This window comes from Sarcophilus harrisii, chromosome 4, assembly GCF_902635505.1.
Source record: "Sarcophilus harrisii chromosome 4, mSarHar1.11, whole genome shotgun sequence".
Classification (NCBI taxonomy): domain Eukaryota; kingdom Metazoa; phylum Chordata; class Mammalia; order Dasyuromorphia; family Dasyuridae; genus Sarcophilus; species Sarcophilus harrisii.
Genome location: NC_045429.1, coordinates 322,835,694 through 322,859,852, shown reverse-complemented (window position 1 = coordinate 322,859,852; position 24,159 = coordinate 322,835,694). Strand labels below are relative to the sequence as shown.

General features: G+C 38.5%; 1 protein-coding gene, 1 long non-coding RNA gene and 2 other non-coding genes across 8 annotated transcripts in view; 3 read left to right on the top strand and 1 right to left on the bottom strand.

Annotated features, from left to right (window-relative positions):
* Nucleotides 1-8,091: 8,091 nt before the first annotated feature.
* On the top strand, nucleotides 8,092-8,642 carry LOC100913421. The gene is made up of 2 exons (XR_001120992.2): nucleotides 8,092-8,339; nucleotides 8,527-8,642. It is a non-coding gene; the product is annotated as an uncharacterized LOC100913421 (long non-coding RNA).
* LOC111720545 lies at nucleotides 8,384-8,449 on the top strand. Its single transcript, XR_002770190.1, has one exon. It is a non-coding gene; the product is annotated as a small nucleolar RNA SNORD104 (small nucleolar RNA).
* A 37-nt stretch (nucleotides 8,643-8,679) lies between the features above and the next one.
* LOC111720541 lies at nucleotides 8,680-8,817 on the top strand. The gene has a single exon (XR_002770186.1). It is a non-coding gene; the product is annotated as a small nucleolar RNA SNORA76 (small nucleolar RNA).
* Nucleotides 8,818-15,752: 6,935 nt separating this feature from the next.
* TEX2 (testis expressed 2) overlaps nucleotides 15,753-24,159 on the bottom strand; it is a 140,654-nt gene continuing 132,247 nt past the window's right edge. For 2 of the 5 annotated variants that reach the window (XM_031965873.1, XM_031965877.1), the window contains 4 exons: nucleotides 23,350-23,475; nucleotides 22,821-23,030; nucleotides 20,059-20,179; nucleotides 15,753-18,178 (listed from right to left, as the gene is read on the bottom strand). In XM_031965873.1, coding sequence (XP_031821733.1) covers nucleotides 18,053-18,178; nucleotides 20,059-20,179; nucleotides 22,821-23,030; nucleotides 23,350-23,475 — 583 coding nt within the window. In that variant the 3' untranslated portion in view covers nucleotides 15,753-18,052. The remainder of the gene's footprint in view (nucleotides 18,179-20,058; nucleotides 20,180-22,820; nucleotides 23,031-23,349; nucleotides 23,476-24,159) is intronic. The other 3 variants (XM_031965876.1, XM_031965875.1, XM_031965878.1) reach the window with 2 other exon arrangements.

Genomic DNA, 24,159 nt, shown 5'->3' with positions numbered 1-24,159 from the left:
AGGTGCTATTTTTGTCCCTCATTTACAATTGGGAAAAAGGAGGCAAAAGACAAACAGAGGTTATGTGACTCACTCAGGATCACACAGTTAATAAATGTCTGAGTCCACAGTTTTAACTCACAACTGCCTGATTCCAGGCCCAGCTCTTTCTCCAGTGGGTCAGCTCCTACATTAGGGGTGTAGGAGGAGAGAAGGGGGAAGAGAGGGAGGAAGGGAGGGAGAGAAGGAGAGAGAAAGGGAGGGAGGGAAGGAGAGGGAAAGAGATGGAGGAAGGAAGGGAGAGGAGAGAGAGAGGGAGGGAGGGAGGAAGAGGGGGAGGGAGGGAGGAAGGGAGGGAGAGAGGGAAAGAGGGAGGAAGGAAGGGAGGGAGGAAGGGAGAGAAAGAGAAGTTGGGAAATTACCATTACATAAAAACAAAAGACATTAATACAATGTAGTATGCTTTTTTTTTCCTGAAGCAATTGGGGTTAAGTGACTTGCCCAGGATCACACAGTTAACACGTATTAAGTATCTGAGATCATTTTTGAACTCAAGTCCTCGTGCCTTCAGCTAATGCTCTATCCACTGCGCCATCTAGCTGCCTCTAATATGCTTTTTTTTAAAACCACAATTCTTTTCTAGTGTTCAAGGAAAATAAAACTATAAAAACACTTAAACCATTTTATCAGTATATGAATTGACAGTTCTGTTCCAAAATTATTGGATTTTAAAATTCAATAGGATTCTATTTATTATATACTCTAATGCTCCTTTGTATTTTTAATAATGGATTTTTCTCATAATATAGGGAGACTATACTATAGTAGTCTGCCTTGTTTCATGACAGCAGCATTAAAATGCTAATTTGATTTTTGGAAGTTTAGAAAAAGAAGATATTCTCATGTAACTGGAGAGTTAGGTCTTCATGTTTTAAGGCCTGGCACTCTCTATCCACTACTAGGTGTCCTAAATGGCATAAAGTAACTTCTCACTGCCTGAGTTGAAATTTGGCCTTAGACACTTATCAGCTGTATAGCCCTGGGAAAATCACTTAATGCTGTCTGCCTCAGTTTCCTCATCTGTAAAATGAGCTGGAAAAAGGAATGACAAATCACTCCAGCATCTTTGCCAAGAAAACCCCAAATGGTTGTGAAGAGTTGAATGTGATTGAAATAACTGAACAACAAGTATATCATATACTCTGCTAAGTATCAGGGACCTAAAGAAAGGCAGCAAGAGTCCCTGTACTCTTAGTACAGGGAAACATAGATACCCAAGAAGTATCTATTCTAAAGGAACGGAGAACATGTAAAAAATAAGGTAATATAAAACATATATGGGGTAAATGAAAGATAATCTCAGAGGGAAAGGCATTAGAAATTAGAAGGGCACTATGCAAGGTTTCCTAAAGAAAAGAGGACTTGGGTGGATGCTTGAAGGAAAACAAGAGGTGAAAGTGAAGGGGAAGCGCATCCAGATACAGATATTAGGCAGCACAAAGGCATGGATACAGACAGACAGAAGAGTGTCCTGTTTGAGGACCTGTGAATAAGTCACCGTAATTGGACTATAGAAAGTGTGGAGGACAATAAAGTGTGAGAAGACTGGAAAGGTAAGGTGAGGCCAGATTATGAAGAACTTTTAAGTACATAACAAGGAAGTTTATATTTCATTCTGAAAGTAATAGAGATCTGTTGGAGCTCATTAAGCAGAGAGTTGATATAGTCACTCATGCTTTCAAGAAATCACTTTATGGAACAGCTAGGTGATGCAGTAGGTAGAGTGCTGGGTCTGCAGTCAGGAAGATTCATCTTTTGAATTCAAATATAGCCTCATGCACTTACTAGTTATGTGACACTGGGAAAGTCATTTAACCCTGTTTGCCTCAGTTTCCTCATCTGTAAAATGACTCTAAGAAAGAAATGGAAAACCACTATGTCAAAAAAACAAACAAACAAACAAAAAAAACCAAAACCCAAGTGAGGTCATAAAGAGTCAGAAAACAATCAAACAAAAAAATCCATTGATTTTTTTTAACCCATTTTATTCATGCAAAATTTATGTCTGTTGTATTTCATCTTATAAGATAAAGCTCTCAAAAAACTCAAGAATAAAAGCAGAAAAAAGAATAAAAGCAGATATTAAACAAATTCTTCATGACCACAATTAATTAAATGTTATAATCAAAAAAGGGCACTTAAAGAAAAGATTCAAGTGGGTGTATATTAAATAATATCAAACTAAAAAATAAATTATAAGAATAGATAATTTATCAAAGAAAAGGTCAATAATGAAATAATGTACCTAAACTTTTGATATGCAGCCAAAGCAGGTTTTTGGAGAAAATTTATATCTCTAAACATTTTGCCCAACAATATAGGGGGAAACTTCCTGTTAATGTTAGCCATTTATGGCTGCATAAATGGAGGTAGGCTACCATACCCACTTCCACAAAAACTTCAAATTCATAACAGACTGAATAGTGATCAAGAAGTAGAATGACAGCAAAGCCTGGAAAGACTTACATGAACTGATGCTGAGTGAAGTGAGCAAGAACCAAGAGAACATTGCACATGATAACAAGATTATGTGATGAGCAACTGTGATGGACTTGGCTCTTCTGAACAATTTGGTGATTCATGTCTATTCCAATAGACTTGGGATGGAAAATACCAACCACATCCAAAAATAGATCTATGGAGATTGAATATGGACAAAAGCACAGTATTTTCACCTTTTTTTAAATTTTTTCTCTTGTTTTTCCCTTTTGGTGTAAGTTTTCTTCTATAACCTGACAAATCTGAAAATATATTTAAAAGAATTGCACATATTTAACCTATATCAAATTTCTTCCTATCTTGGGGAGGAGGAGGTAAGGGAGAGAGGAAGAAAAATCTGAACACCAAGTCTTACAAAAATTAATTTTGAAAACTATCTTTACATGTATTTGGAAAATAAATAAATTGTTTAAAAATCAGTTGAATGAAAAACTTCAACTCTCCAACCACCTCCATTTGGGGAGCAGCATCACAGGTGTTCTGCTTATGGGACAATCCTCCTACACTACAAACACTTCCCAAATTATTGCAAATCCAGTGGGAGGAAAATATTGGAGCAGGAAAAGCTGTAAGCAAAATAAACTTCTTGATGCTGAAGAGAAGATTAGATAGGAAAAAGAAAAGAATGAGCCTCTAAGAAGATGCCTATCAGTTGAGGAATAATTGAATTAAATGTGGTATATGAACGAAATGGAATATTATTGCTCTCTAAGAAATGCAAAAGATAATTTCAAGGGATTATGGGTAGCATTATCTGATGATACATAGTGAAGTGAGCAGAACTAGGAGAAAATTTTTACAAGGAGAAGGGGGAGGGGAAGAGAACCTCTAAGTCCAGGTTTCTAGCCATTGTACCACCTAGCTTCCTCTATACCTATTGTTAAAAACAAAAAACCCAACTTTGAAAGACTTAAGAATTCTGATCAATGTAGGTCCAGAGGAGCGATAACAAAACATGCTATCTGCCAAATGACAGAAATATGGTAAATTCAAGGTAGAGAGATAAACATTTTTGGACAGGGTCAATGTAAGAATTTGTTTTGCTTGACCATGTTTATTTATTCAAGGATTTTTTCTTTTCTTTTCTTTTCTTTTTTCTTTTTTCTTTTTTTTTTTTTAGATTTTCTAGTGGAGGAGGCAGTAGAATAGATGTCAACAATCTTGATGAAAATCAAAAAGAGCTATTAACATTTTTTAAGGGCCTGGAAGAGAACAAAAGGAATTTCATAGGGAAGCACAGATAAAAAGGATAGTTTTTGAAAGTAATGTGTAGAATTTTCTATTTAGATTTATAGATCATCACATACATTTTTGTATATGATACACACATACTTCTTTCCTGCTCCTCTTCCCCCTCAGGGTTGAGCAACAAATAGGTTTGGCCTGGCTTGTTTTACATTCTCTACCTTTTTAGTCTTTCTCTCCCTCTTTTTATTAGAAAAATTTCCACATAGGGATGTCCTCAGAATTGATTCAACCAAAAAATATTATCTGCAAACAAGACCATCTGGAGTATTTTGCCAGTAAAATGATTTTTAATCTAGGGTTCCTTGACCAAGGAGTCCATATATAGATTTCATATATATGGATAAATCAAATTTTAACATAATTGGTTTGCCTTGTAATCATATATTTTTATTTTATGCACTTAAAAATAAGATACTGAAAAAATTCCTAAGTTTCACTGGCATGCCAAAGAGGTCTGAAAAGAGGAAGGATGAGAAATAGAATGTCCTGTGTGATGGACAGCAAATAAGCCAGTTTGAACAGACCACAGAATTCATTGGAATATATGTATATGTATGTATATACATATATATTATGTTAGTGTGTATTTGAACAAATATATACACACATATATTATAGAAAGGAAATTTGGCATTAAAATGTGAAAGTCTTTAAAAATCAAACAGAGGAGTTCATATTTGATCCCAGAGGTCCCTTAGTTTTATTGAGCAGGGGAATAACATTTTTAAACAAGTGCTTTAGAAAATCACTGGTAATTATGTAGAGTATGGATTGGAGAAGAGAGAAACTTGAGACAGAAAGATATATTAGGAAACTTGAAATGATCTAGGTAACAAGTGATGAAGGGCTGAGCTAATGTGATTAAGGGATAAGTAGAGATAAGAGGACAGATATGATAAATGTGGATATAGAATCCATTCTTGGCAATTGATTAGATATTTGGGAGGTGGAGAACAAAGAATACAGGTTAACTCTAAGGTTGGGAACCTGGGTGATTAAAAGGCTTATGGTGTACTTAACAAAACTAAGGAAGGATATTAGGAAGAGTTGTGGTTTTTTTTTAAATAGTATTTTATTTTTTTCCCAAATACATGCAAAGATAGTTTTCAACATTCACCTTTGAAAAACCTAGTATTCTAAAATTTCCTCCCTCTCTTCCCCCTCTCTGCTCCCCAAGAAGCAAGTAATTAGATTTAGGTTAAACAAGTGCAATTCTTATAAACATATTTCCATATTCATCATGCTATGCAAAAAAAAAAAAAAAACAGATCAGAAAGGAAAAAAAATATGAGAAAGAAAAAACAAACAACAAAAAATGGTAAAAAAAAAAAAAAATACTATGTTTTGATCCTCATTCAGTCCCCATAGTTCTTGCTCTGGCTGTGGATAGCATCTTCCATCACAAGTCTATTGGAATTGCCTTGAATCATCTCATTGTTGAAAAGAGCCAAGTCCATCTCAATGGATCACATAATCTTCTTGTTGCTGTGTATAGTCTCCCCAGATTCTACTCATTTCATTCAGCATCGTCAGTCTCTCCAGGCCTCTCTGACATCATCCTGTTGGTCATTTCCTATAGAACAATAATATTCCCTAACATCTATATACTATAACTTATTCAGCCATTCTCCAATTGATGGGTGTTCACTGTTTCCAGTTCCTTGCCACTACAAAAAGGGCTATCATAAACAGTTTTGCACATGTGGACTGTTTAGAAAAAGCTTTTGAAAGAAAAACAGTGAGTTGTTTTTGACATGTAGATTTTGAGATGCTTAACATCCAGTTACAAATATCTAATATAACTAGTTAGTGATTTAGGACCGAAACTCAGAAGACAGAATAGAATTGGATACACAGATATAGGAATCAGCTGCATAGAGATGAAAAATGAACCCATGGAAGCTGATGAGATCATCACCAAATGGGAGAATATAGAGAAGATGGCCCAGGACAGAAATTTGAGGTACAAGCCTACAATTAATGTACATAATGTGGATAGAGATGTGGGAAAGGAGACTGAGGAGCAATTGGAAGGTTATGAAAAATTCAGAGAAGATTGTATTGGGAAGTAGAGGGCATTCAACAGTGTGAAAGGCTGTAGAGGCAAAAGGTGGAAACAGAGTAAAAGTAAAAAAGACAGAGCCTCAGGTCTCTCTGCTCTCCCTACCATTTTCTGGAACTTCCATATTTCTTGCATAGCAGTTGTGTATATGGGCAGTGTTTGTGCTATTGTCTTGTCTCTAATCAACTCAGATGTGGGTAAAGGAGTTTGCTACCTCAGCAATTCTAGCCCCAGAGATCACTTGCTGCCTTCCTCTTTACAAAGGTTATTTTTTTTTTTTTTTCATTTGCACGGAAATCAATTCATGTTTTTCTTTTCTGTTCTGAGAAGTTATACAAATGAGTTACACTGAGTAAGGTCTTACTGAGTTACACTCAGTAAGGACTGAACATGTTGTTCAGTCATGTCCAACTTTTCATGACCTCATTTGGGGTTTTCTTGGCAAAGATACTGGAGTGGTCCACTATTTCCTTCTCCAGCTCATTTTACAGATGAGGAAACTGAGGCAAACAGGTTAAATGACTTGCTCAGAGTCACATGGTTAGTAAGTACCTGAGGCTAGATTTGACATCAGGTTTTCCTGACTCCAGGCCTGGCACTGCTAAGCCACCAAACTGTCCTAATCTTCAAATATTCTCTCTCTCTCTCTCTCTCTCTGTTTTTTTCTCTCTCTCTCCTCTCTGTCTCTGTCTCTCTCTCTCTCTCTCTCTCTCTCTCTCTCTTTCTGTCTCTCTGTCTGTCTATCTGTCTCTCTCTCTCTCTCTGTCTCTGTCTGTCTGTCTGTCTGTCTCTCTCCTCTCTGTCTCTCTCTCTCTCTGTCTCTGTCTTTCTGTCTCTCTGTCTCTCTCATCTTCTACGCCCCTAATGTAAATGCTGCTGACACACTGGAGAAAGATCTGGGCCTGGAGTCAGGAAATTGTGAGTTAAAACTGTGGACTCAGATGCAGAATTAACCATCCTTATTCTGTTCAAAGCTAATGTTTATTTCTATGCTATGATGTATATAATGACAGATATCAATTGGACCAAGCAGTCTTGTAAGAGACTGCAAAATTTCTGATCTTAGGAAGGAATGTCACAGGGCATTGGAGAAGCTGTCATAAGCAGACAAAAACTTCCAGTGGCCCTCTATTTCTGCCCCTGGAGAATCACTGGGACCCTCTGACCATTAACCTGGACCTTACCCTTTCAAGAAGGAGAGAAGCAAGACCTGTAAGCGTGGAACTGGAACAAACATGGAAGACGGGCACACTGGGAGTCCAGAAAGAACCAAAGCTACAAGGGGACACAGTGGATAAAAAGCTAGGTCTAGAATCAAGACACTTACTAGCTGTGTGATCTCAGGCAAGACACTTAACTTCTTAGCCTTAGTTTACTCCTTTGTAAAATGGGGAAAATAATTGTACCCACCTTACTTAAAAATAGAATAATTCGTGGGAAACACTGCAAATTTTAAACAGTTATATAAAAGCTATTATTGTTACTACTATGTTGAGCATTCTGCTCAATGCATCATGCAGCTGTCTTTGTCTTGTCTTATTAGTATCACCAGCAGCAGCACTATTTGTAGTACTATTACTACCACTGCCGCTACTAGTAGTCCTACTGCCACTGCTGCTGCTGCAGCTACTATGAGTAAGACAAGACAAAGACAACCGGGAGGTGCCTGCACTGTGTAGAGTGCTCAGCCTGAAATTAGGAAGACCCGAGTCCAAATCTGTGGTGTCACTTGTTAATTGCAGCACAGGGAAACTTACTTACTCAGACTCAATTTCCTTATTTGTAAAAAGGGAATAACAACAGCACCTGCTTCCCGGAATTGCTGAGATAACATTTGCAAAGAAATTTGTAAGCATTTAAATGCGCTACGTAAATGTTGGCTGTTAAAAAAACAGGATAAAAAAGAAAAACAACAAGAATTGTGACGGGTGCAGGCAAGGAGAGAGCAGTACGTTCTAACCACGGGGCATAGTCGCTGCAAAGGCTCGGAAAACCTGGCCAGAGCTGTACTGGAGCAAGCAACAACCGGAGCCAGTTGTTAAATCTCCGGGTTGAGCATTTATTTACTCCTTGGAAATCGGCAAATGCTAATCTGGGTTTGAACCAGTTTTGTTGATTGGCTAGTGCTGCGCGTGCGTACATTTCTCTCTCCGAGAGGCTGTAGTTAAACATTTACTAGCGCATCCAAGGAACGCAGGCGCAAAGAGGAAGTAAAACTTGATTTATTTAAAAGAGGGCGCCAAATCTTGCGGAAAGCAGGAACCCCTCTCGCCCTCTCCTAATCGCTTTCTCGTCTCTATGGTTGATGTAGAACCGTCCTCCATAGGACGTCTTGGATTGGTCAACCCAAAGACAACTATAGAGTCACATGGTTAATATCTGATCAGTTATTGGCTGCTTTCGGTTAAGCCCACCCCTTTGCTCTCCCCTCCGGTTTTAACCCGCGGCCCGCGCGAGCGTTCAGTCCTTTCGACTCGGCGCTGCTCTCTGGGTAAGTGGTGGCTGTGATGAGCTGGGGGGTGGGGGAAGCTGGCGGCCGTGATGACAACTATGAAAGCGTGTTAGACTACTGACTACCGTGAAGTGAATTGGAGTCTGAGCCAAGGCCCCGCCGAGCGGCGTGGGTCGGGACTCTGCCATTTCCAGGCTCCTTCATCCCCTTACTCTCGTCCCCGCAGATCCCGTGTGTGTCCTGCCGTCGCGACGGAACCGTTCTGCGCACGCGCGCCTCCACATCCTCCGTCAGTGCTCCCCCTTGTGTAAAAGCTCCCAATAAAAAATTCCCAAAGTCTCAGCTTCGTGTCTCGCGTGTTTTCTCTTTGGCGTCGCTCGCACTTGCCTTTGAACCCGCGGAACGCCTGTGCTGTGGCATCCCGGGCCAAGCAGCGGTGCAAGAGCATCCCAGCTTGTTTATAACTGGTTCCGCTTAGGCCAACTTTGAGCGGTTCTTTTAAGGACAAGCGACACGCGGCGCGCCTCCACTTGGAGAATGGCGAGGATTGCTACGGGCGGGCCGTGTAGGACTGCTAAACACGCGGCTGTGGTAGGGATCCCCGCTCTTACCAAGTACAGTCTGCCAGCAATCAGTGCTCTCCGGCGGGTATTGCCAAGTACCTTGGAGGCAGTGAGATCATCCTACTCAACCGCAGCTTGCGTTTTGCAGAGAGATTTAACGTATATAATTGTTACTGGCAATAAAATGCTTTTAAAAAGCATTGGGTTATTTGGGCAAAGGAACCACCGAGTGGGATGAGAAAAATACTCGATGATTGTGAGAAAACCTAGAAAGTGTTTGTTGAATTGAATTTGGGGTAGAGGATGTCTTGGGAAAGTATTCCACCTTTCCTACTCTTATTTCCTAACAAGCTTGCCACGTTAAGTAGGGGAAAGGGCAGGGAAACGAGACAATAAGAATGTAATTTTTTCTGCTTGGAGGAGCAGAAATGGGCAATTTAAATTATAATTTTAATAGTTAGATTTTTTAACTTTGAGAGTTACCCTTATTAAGAGCATTGGGAATAGTGTTAGAGAAGGGTAGTTCTTGGTAGTTGGAAAAACCCATAAATTTGAGGCAAGGCACTCACTGTAAGGTGTGAAGGGCCCTTGGTTTTTAACTGGGACCAGTTTCCACATAGCAAATATACCTCAAGTATCAGATCTTGTATGCCTGTCCTTTTAAAAAATTAACAATTTTGGCATAGATGCACTCTTCAGCTTGATTATTTAAAACTTTCCACAATCCGGTTTCAGTGTACCTTTCTGCATTTTATATCACTGTTAAGAATTTTGCCTTCACACTAACTAAAAATTTGTTGGGGATATACCGTAACTGTTACTTTTGGAACCATTTTCAAGGCTTGGCAGGTTTCTGTCCCCTCCTGGAGTGGCAATGTTTTCCTTGACTGTTCCACCATTATTTCCTTCTTTCCCCTTTTCTTTATTCTTATATTTCTTGTTTACATGTAAACTCCCCACTTTGCTGTTGAATTTAAAGGAGATAGAATAAGTCTTGTAATATAGCTGGTAATAGTAAGTCGGGAGGTAAAGGTCAGGGGGACTTGACAAGTAAAAATGCCTGGAGTCTGAAGTGTCTTAACAGTCCTTGCTCCCAAACTTTTTTTTTTTTTTTTGGCTGAGGCAATTAGGTTTGATTGACTTGCCCAGGGTCCCACAGCTAGGAAATGTTGATTTAAGCTCGTGTGTTCCTTACTTATGGGTTGGTGCTCTATTCATTGTGCCACTTAGCTGCCTCAACCCCCAAACTTTCTTAATAGCTTTTTATTTTCAAAATACATAGATTTTTAAACATTCATCCTTGCAAAACCCCGTGTTCCTAATTTTCCTTCCATCCCCTCCCCTAGACAGTAATCCAATACATGTCCAACATGTGCAATTCTTGTATATATAGTTCCACATGCTGCGCAAAGGAAAATCGAATCAAAAAGGGAAAAAAAGCAAAGTTGAAAATTCTATGTTGTGATCCACATTCAGTTCCCAAAGCTCTCTGGATATTGATGACTCTCCCAAGTCTGTTGCAATTGGCCTCTTTTGAAAAGAGCCACATCCATCACAGTTGATTTGCACATAATCTTGATGCTGTCTACAACGTTCTGGGTTCTACTCACTTCACTCAGAATCAGTTCATGAAAGGCTCTCCAGGGCTCTCTGAAATTATGCTGTTGATCGTTAATTATAGAACAATAATATTCCATTACATTCATATACCATAACTTGGCCATTCTCCAACTGATGGGCGTCCATTCAATTTCCAGTTTCTAGCCACTACAAAAAGGGCTGCCACAAACATTCTTGCACATATAAGTCCTTTTCCCTTTAAGATCTCTGGGATATAAGCCCAGTAGAAACACTGCTGGATCAAAGGGTATGCACAGTTTGATAACTTTTTAAGCATAGTTCCAAAGTACTCTCCAGAATGGTTGGATCCGTTCACAACTCCACCAGCAATGTAGTAGTGTCCCAGTTGTCTCACATCCTCTCCAACATCATCTTTTCCTGCCATCTTAATCTGAGAGTGTGTAGTGATACTTCAGTTGTATTAATTTGCATTTCTCTAGTGTGATTTAGAGCATTTTTTCATATGGACTAGAAATTGCTTTAATTTCTTCATCTGAAAATTGTTTCTGTCCTTTGACCATTTATCAATTGGAAAGTGGCCAAGCTCACTTTTCCAAGGAAGGAGACAACCTAGTGCTTCCTTCTGTGCCAGGCATGTAGGCATTTTAGAGCAAGTGACATTGAGGAAAGCTGAGAAGGGGAAGAGTAGGGGAAAAAAGCGTTTGAAGTGGCTCACGTAAAAAGCCATAGATTGGAGTACACCCTCTTGTAGATTAGTTTCTGTCCCTTTTAACAATTCAGTCTCCTGTTCAGAAGCTCACAGGTACTTCTTCTGATCTACATTCCCTTGACATTGATTTCCAGATGTATATTTGCAGACTTGTTCTTAATTCTTGATCTCTAGTCCCACATCAAGTAGAAATAGCTCACAGAACATTAGAAAGGTCAGAACCCACACTAGCATGGGGTAGCTCAAATTCATCATATTCAAAACCACTTACAGATCCTCCTACCTCTTTTTAAACTTCCCTGTTACTTCCAAGACACAGGTCTGTCCCAGTCTCAGATCTGTTTTTGACTCCTGGCATTTAACCCACATCTAACCTGTGGCCAAATAAGTTATTTTCATGACCTCTCATATCTGTCATCATTAGTCACCTCAACGGTTGCAATATTGTTACCTAATCTTTTTTTTTTTTGCCCCTTCAGATCTGTTTTGACTTAGATGCCAAAGTGATTTTCCTCAAGTGCAAGGCCAACCATGTCACACTATTGCTCAGTCAATTCAAGTATTTTCCTATTACCTCTAGAATAAAATATAAATAAATGTAAATATAAACTGGCTTACAAGTCAGTATGGCCCCTTTGTGTGGGTTTGTTCTTTTCTAATAAAAATGCACTGCTTGCTTAGTGGGAATATAAAAGAAAGGCAAAAAGTACCCTGCTCTCCAAGAATTCAGGGGACATGTCATACAAATATCTATGTATAAGTAAAATACATGTGGGATAAATTGGAGAAAATCTCAGGGATTGCATACTGAAGGGCACATACCCACCCTGGACTTACTCCTGGGAAAAGTGAATCGTGAAGACCTGGGTTCAAATCCCATTTTACCAACCCCCCATCCCCAAGTCTTCACTTCTGATTCTGACAATCATTTAACCATTGTTCTTTCATCTGTAAAATCGGTCTGAAAGGGAAGATGGACTTGATAATCTGCTGGGTTCTTTACAGCTCTAAATCTTGTGACTCCATATGTGCTTTGTATTGGCTGTCCCTCATCCTTGCAAAGCTCTCTAGGAATCCCTGCCTTCAAGACTCATCTTAATTATCACTTAGCAGCTTTTTTTAGCTCCTGGTGTTTTATCCATCTGTATGACTTTCCCATTAGAATGTGACTTCCTTGAGGGTAGGGACTTCTTATTTTAGACAAGTGTACTTTGAAGGGAGCTACTTTTTAAGAAAAAAAAATTTTTTATTTGTTCAGTCATGTCCAACTCTTTATGACCGACCCCATTTGAGGTTTTCCTGACAAAGATATTGGAGTGGTTTGCCATTTCCTTCTTATTTTACAGATTAAGAAACTGATGCAGGTGAAGTTAAGTGACTTGCCTGGAGTCATATAACTAGTATCAGAAGCCAGATTTGAACTAGGGAAGATGAGTCTTCCAGATTCCAAGCCAATGCTCTATCCACTGGACCTCCTAGCTGCCCTAATTTAAATAAAGTAGACATATTAAATATACACTGGATAAATAACAAGCTTTAAAAAAATGTTTCATTGATGCTCTTTGGCATTGCAGTCACTACTCCTCTTCCTATTCACCCTCCCCAAAAGAAAAAACTCAGAATTCTTCCCTTATAAATAACTAGCCATTCAAGCAAACCAAATCCACATAGTGAGTTTATCTGAGAGTGCCAGTCATGTTCTACACTTCTAGTCTCTTCTCTGCCAATAGGTAAGATACACAACTCTAATCAGGGTTGTTGGGTTGATCATAGTTAAGTTTTTCAGTTTTTTTCTTCATAGGCATTTAATTCTGATCCTGCTACTTGGTTCATACCATATGTCCATTCCCTTTGCCATTTCTTCTAGCAACATAATTACATTCATATACCATGATTTGTTCGCCCATTTTCTAATTTATAGGCATCTACTCGTTTTGCTAACACGCAAAAACTACAAGTTTTGTCCATAGGAATCCTTTCCCTCTTCATTTGGTGTTAGAGCCACCTGCTAGTGGCTGCTAGGGATCTAATTCTGACCAGTACACCAGATCCCTTCATGTGAGATGATGATACAACGAGACTAAGGAGCAGTTGCATTCTCTGACCTCTCTCCTCTTCCCTTTTGCCTCCAATTTATTTCATTCCCAATCCACAAGCAACATCTGTGTCAGTAAAGGCTGATTTGCAATTCTTTCAAGTGTATTGATTCACAGCTGTGGAGGGAACTGACCACCCCTTACTGGGACAGTTCCCTTTAAGCCTTTACAGATTTTCTGGGTTTCACATTTAGGTGTGGTCCTTAACAATTTAGTGTCTGGATATTTGCCTAGTAGTGGTATCTCTGTCAAAGGAACAATTTAGGGATCTTTGGAGCATAGTTCCAATCTGTTGCCTTTTCCAGTTGCCTTTTTTCTCCCTGTTACTGATTGAAAGCCACAAGTTGGTAAATTGCCTTTCTTGCATTCTCATATCCTTTGACTATCTATGGAGAATGGCACTTTTTGTATATTCATTCCTTAATATTCAGGGTTTCAGACTATTAGTGATACTAAAGTTTTCTTTTTCTCCCAGTTAATTTTATTTTCTAACTGCATTGATGTTTATGAAGAAACTTCAATTCTATATAATCAAAATTAGTGATTTTTATGTCTTGATCCTTAGTCTCTGTTTCATAATTCCCCTAACAGTTGTGAGAAATACCCTATTCCTGAGAAGTTAAGGGGATAAGGAACCCCTTTGAGCAGGGTTTCCTAACCAGGGATTATGAACTTTTAAACAATTTTTTGGTAACTTAACAATTTCTTTTGTACACCTATGTATTTTAATTTATGTACTTAAAGACATTCTCTGAGGAGTCCATAGGCTCCTCCAGACTGTCAGATGGATTCTTGATACACAAAAAAGGTCAAGAACCTCTGAGCTAGAGGTTCTAAAGGTCAAGAGTTGAGCACAAATATCAGGAAATGAGTTCTGGTCCTATGTCATCAACCGCTGAATTTGGAGTTTCCAACAGGATGCCACCCCTGCGGAGATTGTCTCCATAATCTTACTTTTCCTGCCTACTTGCATGTCTACCACCTTAATTCAGTTCCTTACCACCTTTTCCTTCGGTTACTAAAATAGTTCCATATTTGATCTCCTTGCCCCAAATATTTTCTCAATCTTTTACTACCAATGTGATGTTCAGTTTCTAAGATGCTAGAAAATGAAATGGAAAAGCCCTCTATTTGTTATTTAAATTAATTCCATCATCTGACTATATTTCTAGGCTGATGATATTATTTTCCTTAATACACTTTATATTCGAGTCTAACTGGCTTATTTCCTGCAGTTCATTCATAATATTCCATCTCCATTCTTTTGTACAGTCGATCCTGAGCCCAATTCCTTTGTCAGTCCTTAAATGCCCCCTCCTTCAAAGCTCAGGTCAAGCACCTCTCCACGTGAAGCTGTTCCTAATACCCAACCTATAGCTGTTAGTGCCTCCCTTCAGAAATTACCTTGCATTTAATTTGCATAAATTTTACATTTACTTATGAGTGCATTTCCCTTGATAGGATTCGAGCTCCTTAGTAAGACTTGCATTTTGGTCTGTTTTTCCAGCATTTGGCAGAGTGCCTAGAACAAAGTAGGTAATTGATAAATACGAATTGATCAGAGTTCTTTCCATGATTTCTATGGGCTTCTTACAAATCTGTCCATGTCATCAAAGCATTTGAGGAGGGAATCGTCAAGTAGACATAATTGAGTATTACTCTATACTCATTGACTGTTGTGTTCAAAGACAGCAGGGTTGTACAACAGAGCCTGTCGAATCTTTTTCAGAGCCCTGAGACCAACCATTAAGCAAGCTTGTATTATGACAGTTCAGATGTCCTGTGGGGTTTTTACATTCAGAGGTTAGGGGCCAAGTGTAAGAAGATTCTCAGGTGTTAGGGAAAGATGTTGGAGTGACTTTCTTTGAGTAGAGATGTTGGTTGCCCAGGGGGATTGGAGGTGATGATTTGCCAAAAAACTCAGAAAAATATACCACGGTTTTTCCTTTCAGTGAAGAGATGATGATGCTTAGGCTGGGTTATGATAGCTGATAACCCATTTAGAGATGGTAGGATTGTCTGACATACTCAGACACCTTTGAATTCTAAGGATGAGGAGGATCTTGCTCCAAATCTTTCACTTTACTAATGATGAAACAGGCTAAGGAATTATTGTCCAAGGCCACACAATTAGTGTGGAGCCTGAGTCAGGTCACCTTTCTCAGTTCAGTGCTTTTTCTGTATTTTCAAATTCTTTATTGGGGAACTCTTAAAAGATCAGTAACAGTATATTTAGTTTGATTCATTATAATTAGACTTAGGCTCACTTTTGATTTTGAAGCCCAGAGTAGAGCATGTTGTGTTTTATATATGACTTGAGTAAATTTGTCTGTAACTGGCCTCCATACTAATTTTTTAAATGAAAGAATAGTATCTTCCACACACATACATTTCATTAGCAACAGAATGGGGGTCAACTCTTAAAGAGTGTTTGTTGCTTAACAAAGTTGTTTTTAAGGTCCCCTTTGATTAACCTTTAGTCACTACTAATTTTCAGGTTACACTTACTATCAATTTTTTTTTTTTTTTTTTTTTTTTAACAAAAGCCAGCAAATATGTATTTAAGCATCAAATATGTGCAGAGCACTGAGCTTGGCACTTCAGGTACAAAGTTTATGTAAGAAAAGTCAAATATCATGAAAAGACAGTAGGGAATACATTTTTAAAGAATAAAAGTATCTAGAAATAAATGTTATAAAATAATTGTAAGTGATATTTTAGAATCCTAATAACTATGCAATCCTGGATAAGTCACTTCACCTCAATTTGCCTTCAGTTTCCTCATCAGCAAAATGGGGACAATAATAGCACCTAGTCCCATGAGTGCTGTGTGTTTCAAAGGAGAATATTTGCAAAGTGCATGGCAAATCTGTAAATGTTAGCTATTATTATGCTATGGCATGAGATTCAATTCATCAGGCATTAAGCAACTACTATGTGCAAGATGCCATACTAGGGATTGGGAAGACAACAGAATTGTAAATAGTTTCCCACAAACATTTTGCTATGGCTTAGTAGTTTTTAATACAGTTGAGCACATTAATTAAAGACAAGCAAACAGGAAGTTGGATTTGCAGGCTATGTTCCAGGCAATCTTAGAATCTATATTCTGGTTATTAGCTAAGCCGGGTCAAGGAAAAAAATCAATGAACTGCTCAGGTATTAGACATGAGATATTTATTCTGTGAAGACAATGCAAGTGATTGTAATCCCCCACATACTTCTGATTAAGTGCAATAAGAGACAGTTGTGTGTAATTTCTACACAATAATGCACCTCGTCCTTTTATTTTTAATTATTGCACAAAAATCAAATCATAAAGACCAGTGAACAAGACATGCGGACTTTATGAAAGGCAGCTAAGCCTACATAATGAGAAATTAAGAACTGGACACAAACTGGAATGGTCAAGGAATAGGAATTTAGTCAGATAGAATGCAATTAAAAGTAACCAAAATAAGTGTTCAAATATAATCTTCTTCAATATATTAAATGCTCTCTTTAAATCACATTCAAGCAAGGTGCATATTTTTTTATTATTGTTTTGTTTTTTTCCTTTTTAAACCCTCTACTATTGGCTTAGTTGTGTTAAGTAAATTATCCAAAGTTACACAAGATAATTTGGGTTTGGGTCAAATGCTGCTTTGAACACAATGTAAAAAATAAGGCTGATTTTTCAGAAACTAAATTAAAATTCTGACACAAATACACAAAAATAAAATTTGGCAACTTTAAGGAGATGTCACAAATGCTTATTCTCAGCTATGTAGTGTTCAAATATGCAAACTTTTGGTTTGAAATCTCACAAGATAAGACTTCAGGAGCAGTTCTCTTTCCATTTTGGCCATTATTTAGAAAAGAAACTGTTCCTAAAACCAGTTTACAAGGGACTTTAGTAAGCATTTTAATTCCTATATAAAACTTCCAGGTATAACACAGTAAACATTGGGTGGGAGGCCTGTAAAGTACAAAGGTTACCCCACCCCCTATGGTATCAAGATTCTCTTTCTACAAGCAGAAAAATCAGATCTTTCTGGTCATTGGGTGCAATGTTAAACATTTTCATGTGTGCTCATGTTTCAAAAAACATTCAGAGAAGTTACAAAGCACTGTGATTGTACCTCACTGGTAAAAGGCTTGGTATGGTTTGATCTCATGGCTTTGCCTGTTTCACAGAAGCCCACATCCCCGCCCAGGCTGAGAGTGTGTTAGTGTGTATATATATTTTATGGCTACTTGCTTCCAAAGATGCGCAATTTAATGTGGAAAAAAAGTTACCAGGCCCATCTCCTTACTGCCAATGAAATGAGTCACAAAGCAGCCCTCATCCCAAGTGGTGCTTTCCCAATGAACTACTGCGAGCGGAGTTTGCGATCACTCCATAAACCCCAAACAGTCCTTCCTAAATGCGCGCTGCCTGAAGACCAGCACCAGAGGAGCTGAGAAGAAGAGAGTGTCTTCCCTTCCACAGGTTCATCCCCCTTTTGCTTGCTGTTTGTCCCTTGGTTGCCAAGGCATTTTTTGCAGTCCAGGGAAGCAACAGTTCCAATTCTTTTGCATACTTAAAACTTGTGGATGGGCCAGGGCAGTTCTATCATCCTCGGCCCAAGGCAAAATTTTCACAGCTGACCCAGGGAGAGACGCCTCACAGTGGAATGGGAACAGGCAGGCAGAGACATGGCAGAAGCAGGCCTTTGGGGGGGATCTCTGGCACAAGTGAAGGGCACAACTACAACACAGCTCAAACAACCAAAACCCTTGATGATTATTCTCATAATACTGTAAACCACAGGTCTTGACACGTCACAGCTGATCAGCAGCAGCTTCCACGGGTGGTTCTTGGAGCAGAGAGGAAGCTGATCGGGGATCCATGGCCGAGTGCATTATTGGGATATAAACATCATCCATGTTTGGCATAACAAAAAATTTCTGTGAAAAGCACAAGAGAAAACATGTTACAGATTTAGTAATGAGGAGTCTACCAAAAAAGTTCCTTCTGTTTTCCCTAGCAACTGAATCATCCTACCCCATGTTACTTTCAACAGACTCATGTCACAGACTTTGTACATTCTCATTGAAGTAAATAAAGTAATAAAGTAGAGGTTTAGATTTGTTCTAAAGGGCTTTCAAATTACTAAAGAGTTAACACAGTAGAATTTTTAATTGAATTCTAAAGTTACAAACTCTATTTACATCTATTTCTCTTTTTCTTTTCACAGCCGATTTTCCAGAAAAAAAGTCATTGTATATTTCCTCAACTCTCAGTCACTTCTCAACACTTCTTGTAATCTGATTTCCAACTTTTATCACTGTCTAAAACTGCAGTCACCATGGATTTCATGGTCATTTTCGATACTTATCTTGGTTTCTGTGACACTACTCTCACCTGGTTCCCTTTCTCCTACAACTGATCTTTCCCGATTCCTTTATTGGATCATCATTCAAACCCCACCCTCTGAGTACTCGCTTTTTCTGTGAACTCATTTGCTGTCAACAGCTCAAATTGAAGTTCTACAGATAATGTTTAAGCTATGTATCTATTTTTAGGTTGTCTCCTAATCTCTAGACCCACATCAATATAGTTCTACCAAGATGACACAGTGGCATCTCAGACTCAGTAGTAGACCTGGCAGACAAGCCCAGGTCATGGAGTCCAAACTGTCATTTTACTGCTTTTGCAGACTTATTTCACAACCTTTAAATTCCAGCCAAACTGGCTTTCTGACTATGCCCTTCATTTTACTTTCCATGTCTATGCTTCACACAGGATATATTCTTGGAGCCTGGAATGAGCTCCTGTCTCACCTGTGCCTTAGAATCCTCAGCCTTTCTACTTTCTCAGACTGAAGAGCTTTTTCAACCACTTACTCCCAAGTCTGGATGTACTATTCTTCTTTTATGGACATTAATAACTGATCACTATTTGTGTGTTAAATGATATGTTCTGTATAATCTATGTTAGGTTCCTTGCTGTCTTGGGAAAGGGGGAGGTAAGGAAGGGAGAGAGAAAAAAAATTTGGAACTCAAAATCTTTTAAAAATTAATGTAAAAAACTATCTTTACATGTAATTGGTAAAAATAAAAAACATACTAAAAATAAATAAATGAATGATGTGATATTCCCTTCATGGAAAAAACTTAAGTCCTTTGAGATCAGGGACTTTGTCTACTTTAGGATCCTCAATGTTTTGCTTCCAGTAGGTGCTTAATAAATGTTTTTATTAAATAGAATCAATGTAGCCTCCAGTGCAAAGAAGCATTTGCCACCAAATGAAATGGGAAAAAGAAACTTCCAAAGTGTCCCACTTTTTAAATTCCTCAAATTCAAGGAGCCTTCATTCCAACTGCTACAATATGTACCTCTATTTGTCACAAGTGTCATGAGTGGTTTCAACTACTGGATAGGAGATTTACTTCGTTGAATTCAAAGATCCTTAATAAATGAAATGATATCATTTCATAAGACTAAAATGCTCAGTAGCAGCTGGGGGCTAGGGCACTTTTGGAAGTGTGGAAGACCGAGTTACCCCCATACTTCACCACCCAGGGCTTATGAGCCAAGAAACAATGAAACAAACTTAGGGCAGATTGAGTTAACTTTATGTCCAGGTGGATTGATCTGGGTTCCAACTGTGCTTCTAAGAGATAAGGAAAATATAAAAACAGGGTTGGCATTTAAGCAGAGAGCACCCCGAGACCCAGGGAACTTCTTTGCTGACTGTACTGAGCAATAACATTTACTGTTTATACCCCTAAGAATTGAAAAAGTTCATAATGACTCAAAGGTTTGATGACAATAACAAACATACCTGAAACTCTTGTTCCAGTTTCTTCTCTATCCAGTCAGTTACATGAACTATAGTCACTTCTCTTTCACCAAGTTTTGGCCGAGCCTTTAGCTCCACATGTGGTGGCTTCCGGAAGCCATACCTTTAAATAAAATACAAATACAAAAGTACAATTTCTTCATATGCAAAAGTTCTCCAATGTAGGCAATCACAAAATATATTATGCATGAAAAAAAGATGGCATTTTAAATATCATCTAAAACATGACCTTAGACCAAGATAATATTGATTCAACAGCTGTCAGAAACAAAAGAGAAGTACAGGAAACCCTTTCCAATTCCCTTTTGGTCCTTTTAAGTACCATTATGCTATATACAATGTCAAATGAATGAAAGCCCATTTCAATTTTGCCACCAATTTCCTCAGAATATATCTACAGAGAACAATGATAGCATTTGGCAAATAGAAGGCTAGCATTCCTGTTTTGAAGTTCTGTGGTGGATATTTACAAGGCTAGTCAGAGTGAGAGTGCCCTGATCACTGATAGGTTCTACAATAACTTAACAGCCCTGCTTCCTGAGAGCCTTTGTTGGCTCTGACACTGAAAAAAGCTGCATTTGCAACTTTGAAAAGACCTACTGGGTCAGCACTTTTAAAAAAGTGTTTGCAAAAATGTCTTTTATTTATATATTCCAAACATTTTAATTATTTCCCACCTCTCCTGTGATAGACAAAAACAATTAAATAAAAATATTCAATACAGTAATTATATCTGATGCTTAAAAATTTTGCATAGTCTCCTCTTTCTCTGCTGAGCGGGAAGACATAAGTTTCCTAATTTGGTTTTTCAATTGCTCAGTCCGATTTAGTGATTATTTTCATTGTGTAGTCACTGTATTCTGTTGCCTTGGTTCTGCTTATTTTGTTCTGCATCAATTCAAGTACATCTTTTCACATATTTTTCTGAATTTCTCATATTCATCATTTCTCACTGCACAATAAAATTTCATCACATCCATGTACCAAACATTTTCCAGTCATTCATCAACTGATGGGTACTCACTTTGTTTCTAGTTATTTGCAACTACTAATGCTGGTATGAGTATTTGGGCCTTAGACTTTTTGCCTCATATTCTCCCCATTTAGATCCATCTGCCACACAGCTGTCAGAATGACATTCCTAAAGTATAGGTTTGATTATACTGTTCCCCTATACTAGAAGCTGCAGTGGCTCCTGGAGCTTGTTTACAGGGTGAAAGATAAACTCCAATCTCCTCTTTTTGACATTTAAAGCCCTTCACCATCTGGCTCCAGCCTATCTTTATAGTCTGATCATACATTACTCCCACTAACTCATTCCACATTCCCACCAAACTGGCTCACTTTCAGCACTTTAAACATAATATTCCAGCTCTCATCTCCAGGCTTTTCTGCATGCTGCCCCCTACATTTAGAATGTTCTCTCTCCTCCTCTCTGCCTCTTGGGACTCTGGGACCCCTTCAAGGCCCAGCATAAGAACTACCTCCTTCAAGAAGTCCTCCTTATTGTTAGTTTCCTTGTCCTACACTTTTGGCTTATTTATTTTGGGTATAGTTTGTATTTATTTGTGACCTGGTTGTAACCCAGTAGAATGTTTTAAAGTCCTGGAAGGCAGGAGTCATCTCAGCTTTGCATTTATATCCTGAATACTTAGCACATGGTAGGTGCTTAATAAATGCTTGATTAACTAATATATACTTTATCATCTTTGACTTCCTTGGAGTTTGCCTAGTAGTTGGACTGCTGGGATAAAAGGCATGGACAATTTAAAAACAACTGACTCCCAGAGTCTTTACCAACTTAAGTCTCCTTTCCAGGTAGTCAGTCCAAGCCTTGATAGAATGACCATTCTGCTTGTGTAATTAAAACACAGAGACACACAGACAGACACACACAAACACAACCAAAACCCTGTAACCTAAAAGGGTCAGACAATTTCACACTTACTAGCATTACTTCAAGAGTGCCTATCCTCCCACACCTCTTTTCCTCTTCATCCCCTCCTTCTCATCTCACATCATTTGGACTTCCCTTACCATCTCCTCCTTTACTCCCTTTTCACTGCCAGAGCCAGGTTCCACACTTAATCCTATCTCTTAATCTTATCCCTTCCTGTTTTCTCTAGCAGATCTTCTCTTCAAATTCTTCTGGTCTCCTGGCTTTTTCCCTGGTGCTTACAAATGCATCTATATAACTCTGGCTGAGAACATAATTAGTATCCAGAACCTCTAATTAAAAAAACTTCCCTCTCATAATGGTGTGTGTTTGGAACTCTTGGTAATTCTTGATCCAACTTGTTCTAGGAATATGATGTCTTATTGAGAGGTGAGTCCTGGCGTGGGGAAATGAGAAGCAGACAACCATGCATGTGTCCTCTCAGTCATTGAAAATGAGATTTTTCTAATGCATAAAGACTAATTTAATGTGATTTAATCCTTTGCAAAAGAATATGAAACCAGGGCAGCTAGGTGGCACAGTGGATAGAGCATTAGCTCTAAAGTCAGGAGGACCTGAGTTGACCTCAGACACTTAACACATTCTACCTGTGTAACCCTGAGCAAGTCACTTAACCCAAATTGCCTCAGGAAAAAAAAAAAGAATATAAGACCAAAAGCTAGTTAATAATCATTAAACTAAACCATGGGGAGTTGATGAAAAAACATTTAGAGTTCCCGAGGTTAGGAACATGTTGCTTTCAGTAATCTAACAATTAAGTACAGTTTTGCAGTCTTGTTCTACATACCATATTCGGTCAGTTGGAGGAGGAGGAATGTTAACTGCCAACGTTCCTTTACACTCTTGTATTTCAACAGTCAGAAGCAGTGGAGTATTTGAGACTTCCTCAATCTTCTTTTTAATAAACTCTGTCTCAGTTGCTTTTTGAAAGTATTTTGACTTGGTTATTTTGTCCACAAATCTCATAATCTTACTTGTCCGGTATCCTCCAACATACCTTCAGATTTAGAATAGGAAAGATAAAGTTACTATAATAAGCTCTGCTCTCTCAGAAATTACCTAGTTCTAGTGGCATATGAATGAAAACTTTTATTTATACTGTCCATGTTCTTGAAGAAAGCCATCTACAAGGGTGCTCTCCTTCTTTTGTTAGGGGAGCCAGCAAGAAGAAGCTTTTAGCTTTGGGACTCAAGATTTTAAGCAACGACATATTGGTTATTAAAGCCCAAAGTTATCAATTCAATGAAGTCAGGAAATAAACTGAAACATCTAAGATGGGGGAGAAGGAAGAAGGAAAAATATTCTGAACCACAAACCCTTCATTTCCTGGAGCGAGCTGCTTGTCTCCACCAACCACTTCTGAAGCATCATCTTCTTCAGAGGAGCCAGCACTGGAGGACTCCTCATCACTGTCGGCAAGGCAATATGCCCTCGGCCTGAAACTGAACAAGAAAGTATCACCACCAAATTTCTGTGGATTGACAAAAGTTTTTTAAAAAGTTATCCCACAAACACAAGAAACCAGGATGGACTAATAAGATTAACACATTTTAATATTCTCTTCTGCCTACCCCAAATAAAGAGGCTAATCCTAGAGTCCATGAGTAATTATAATTAGTCATATAAGAGACAAAATGGTCCAAACATAGGCTGTACTTTTCCCCTCAAAAATTTGTTTTTGTAGAACTTGTGTGTAGTTAGTGATCATGCTCTTAGTTACCACAGACATCATGACTTAGATCTCAATGGTTTTCATAGCAGGAGGGGATAGAAACAGTAGCTATAGCTTTATTTGTTAAGGATGTACATAAAGCATGTCCCTGCTGCTATGGCAATCTAAGGGAGGCAGGTACTGCCCTCCTGCAGGCTTTGAGCAACTGCCTGCATCCAATCCCTGAATTCTTTAGAGAAAGACAGTTCAAAGCCAAGGTATCATCTCTTCCTTCTAAGGTCACACCCTGGGATTAGAAAAGACCCAGTAGGGATGGATAATGGGAAAGGATTCTCAGAAAGCATCTTCATCAAAAGTACTTTGGCTAGCAAAAATTTGCTGTTGGACTTTCCTTCTTTCCACCCATGAGAGAGATGATCCCAGTTTTGAGAGCTATTTTGGCCTGAAATGGAGC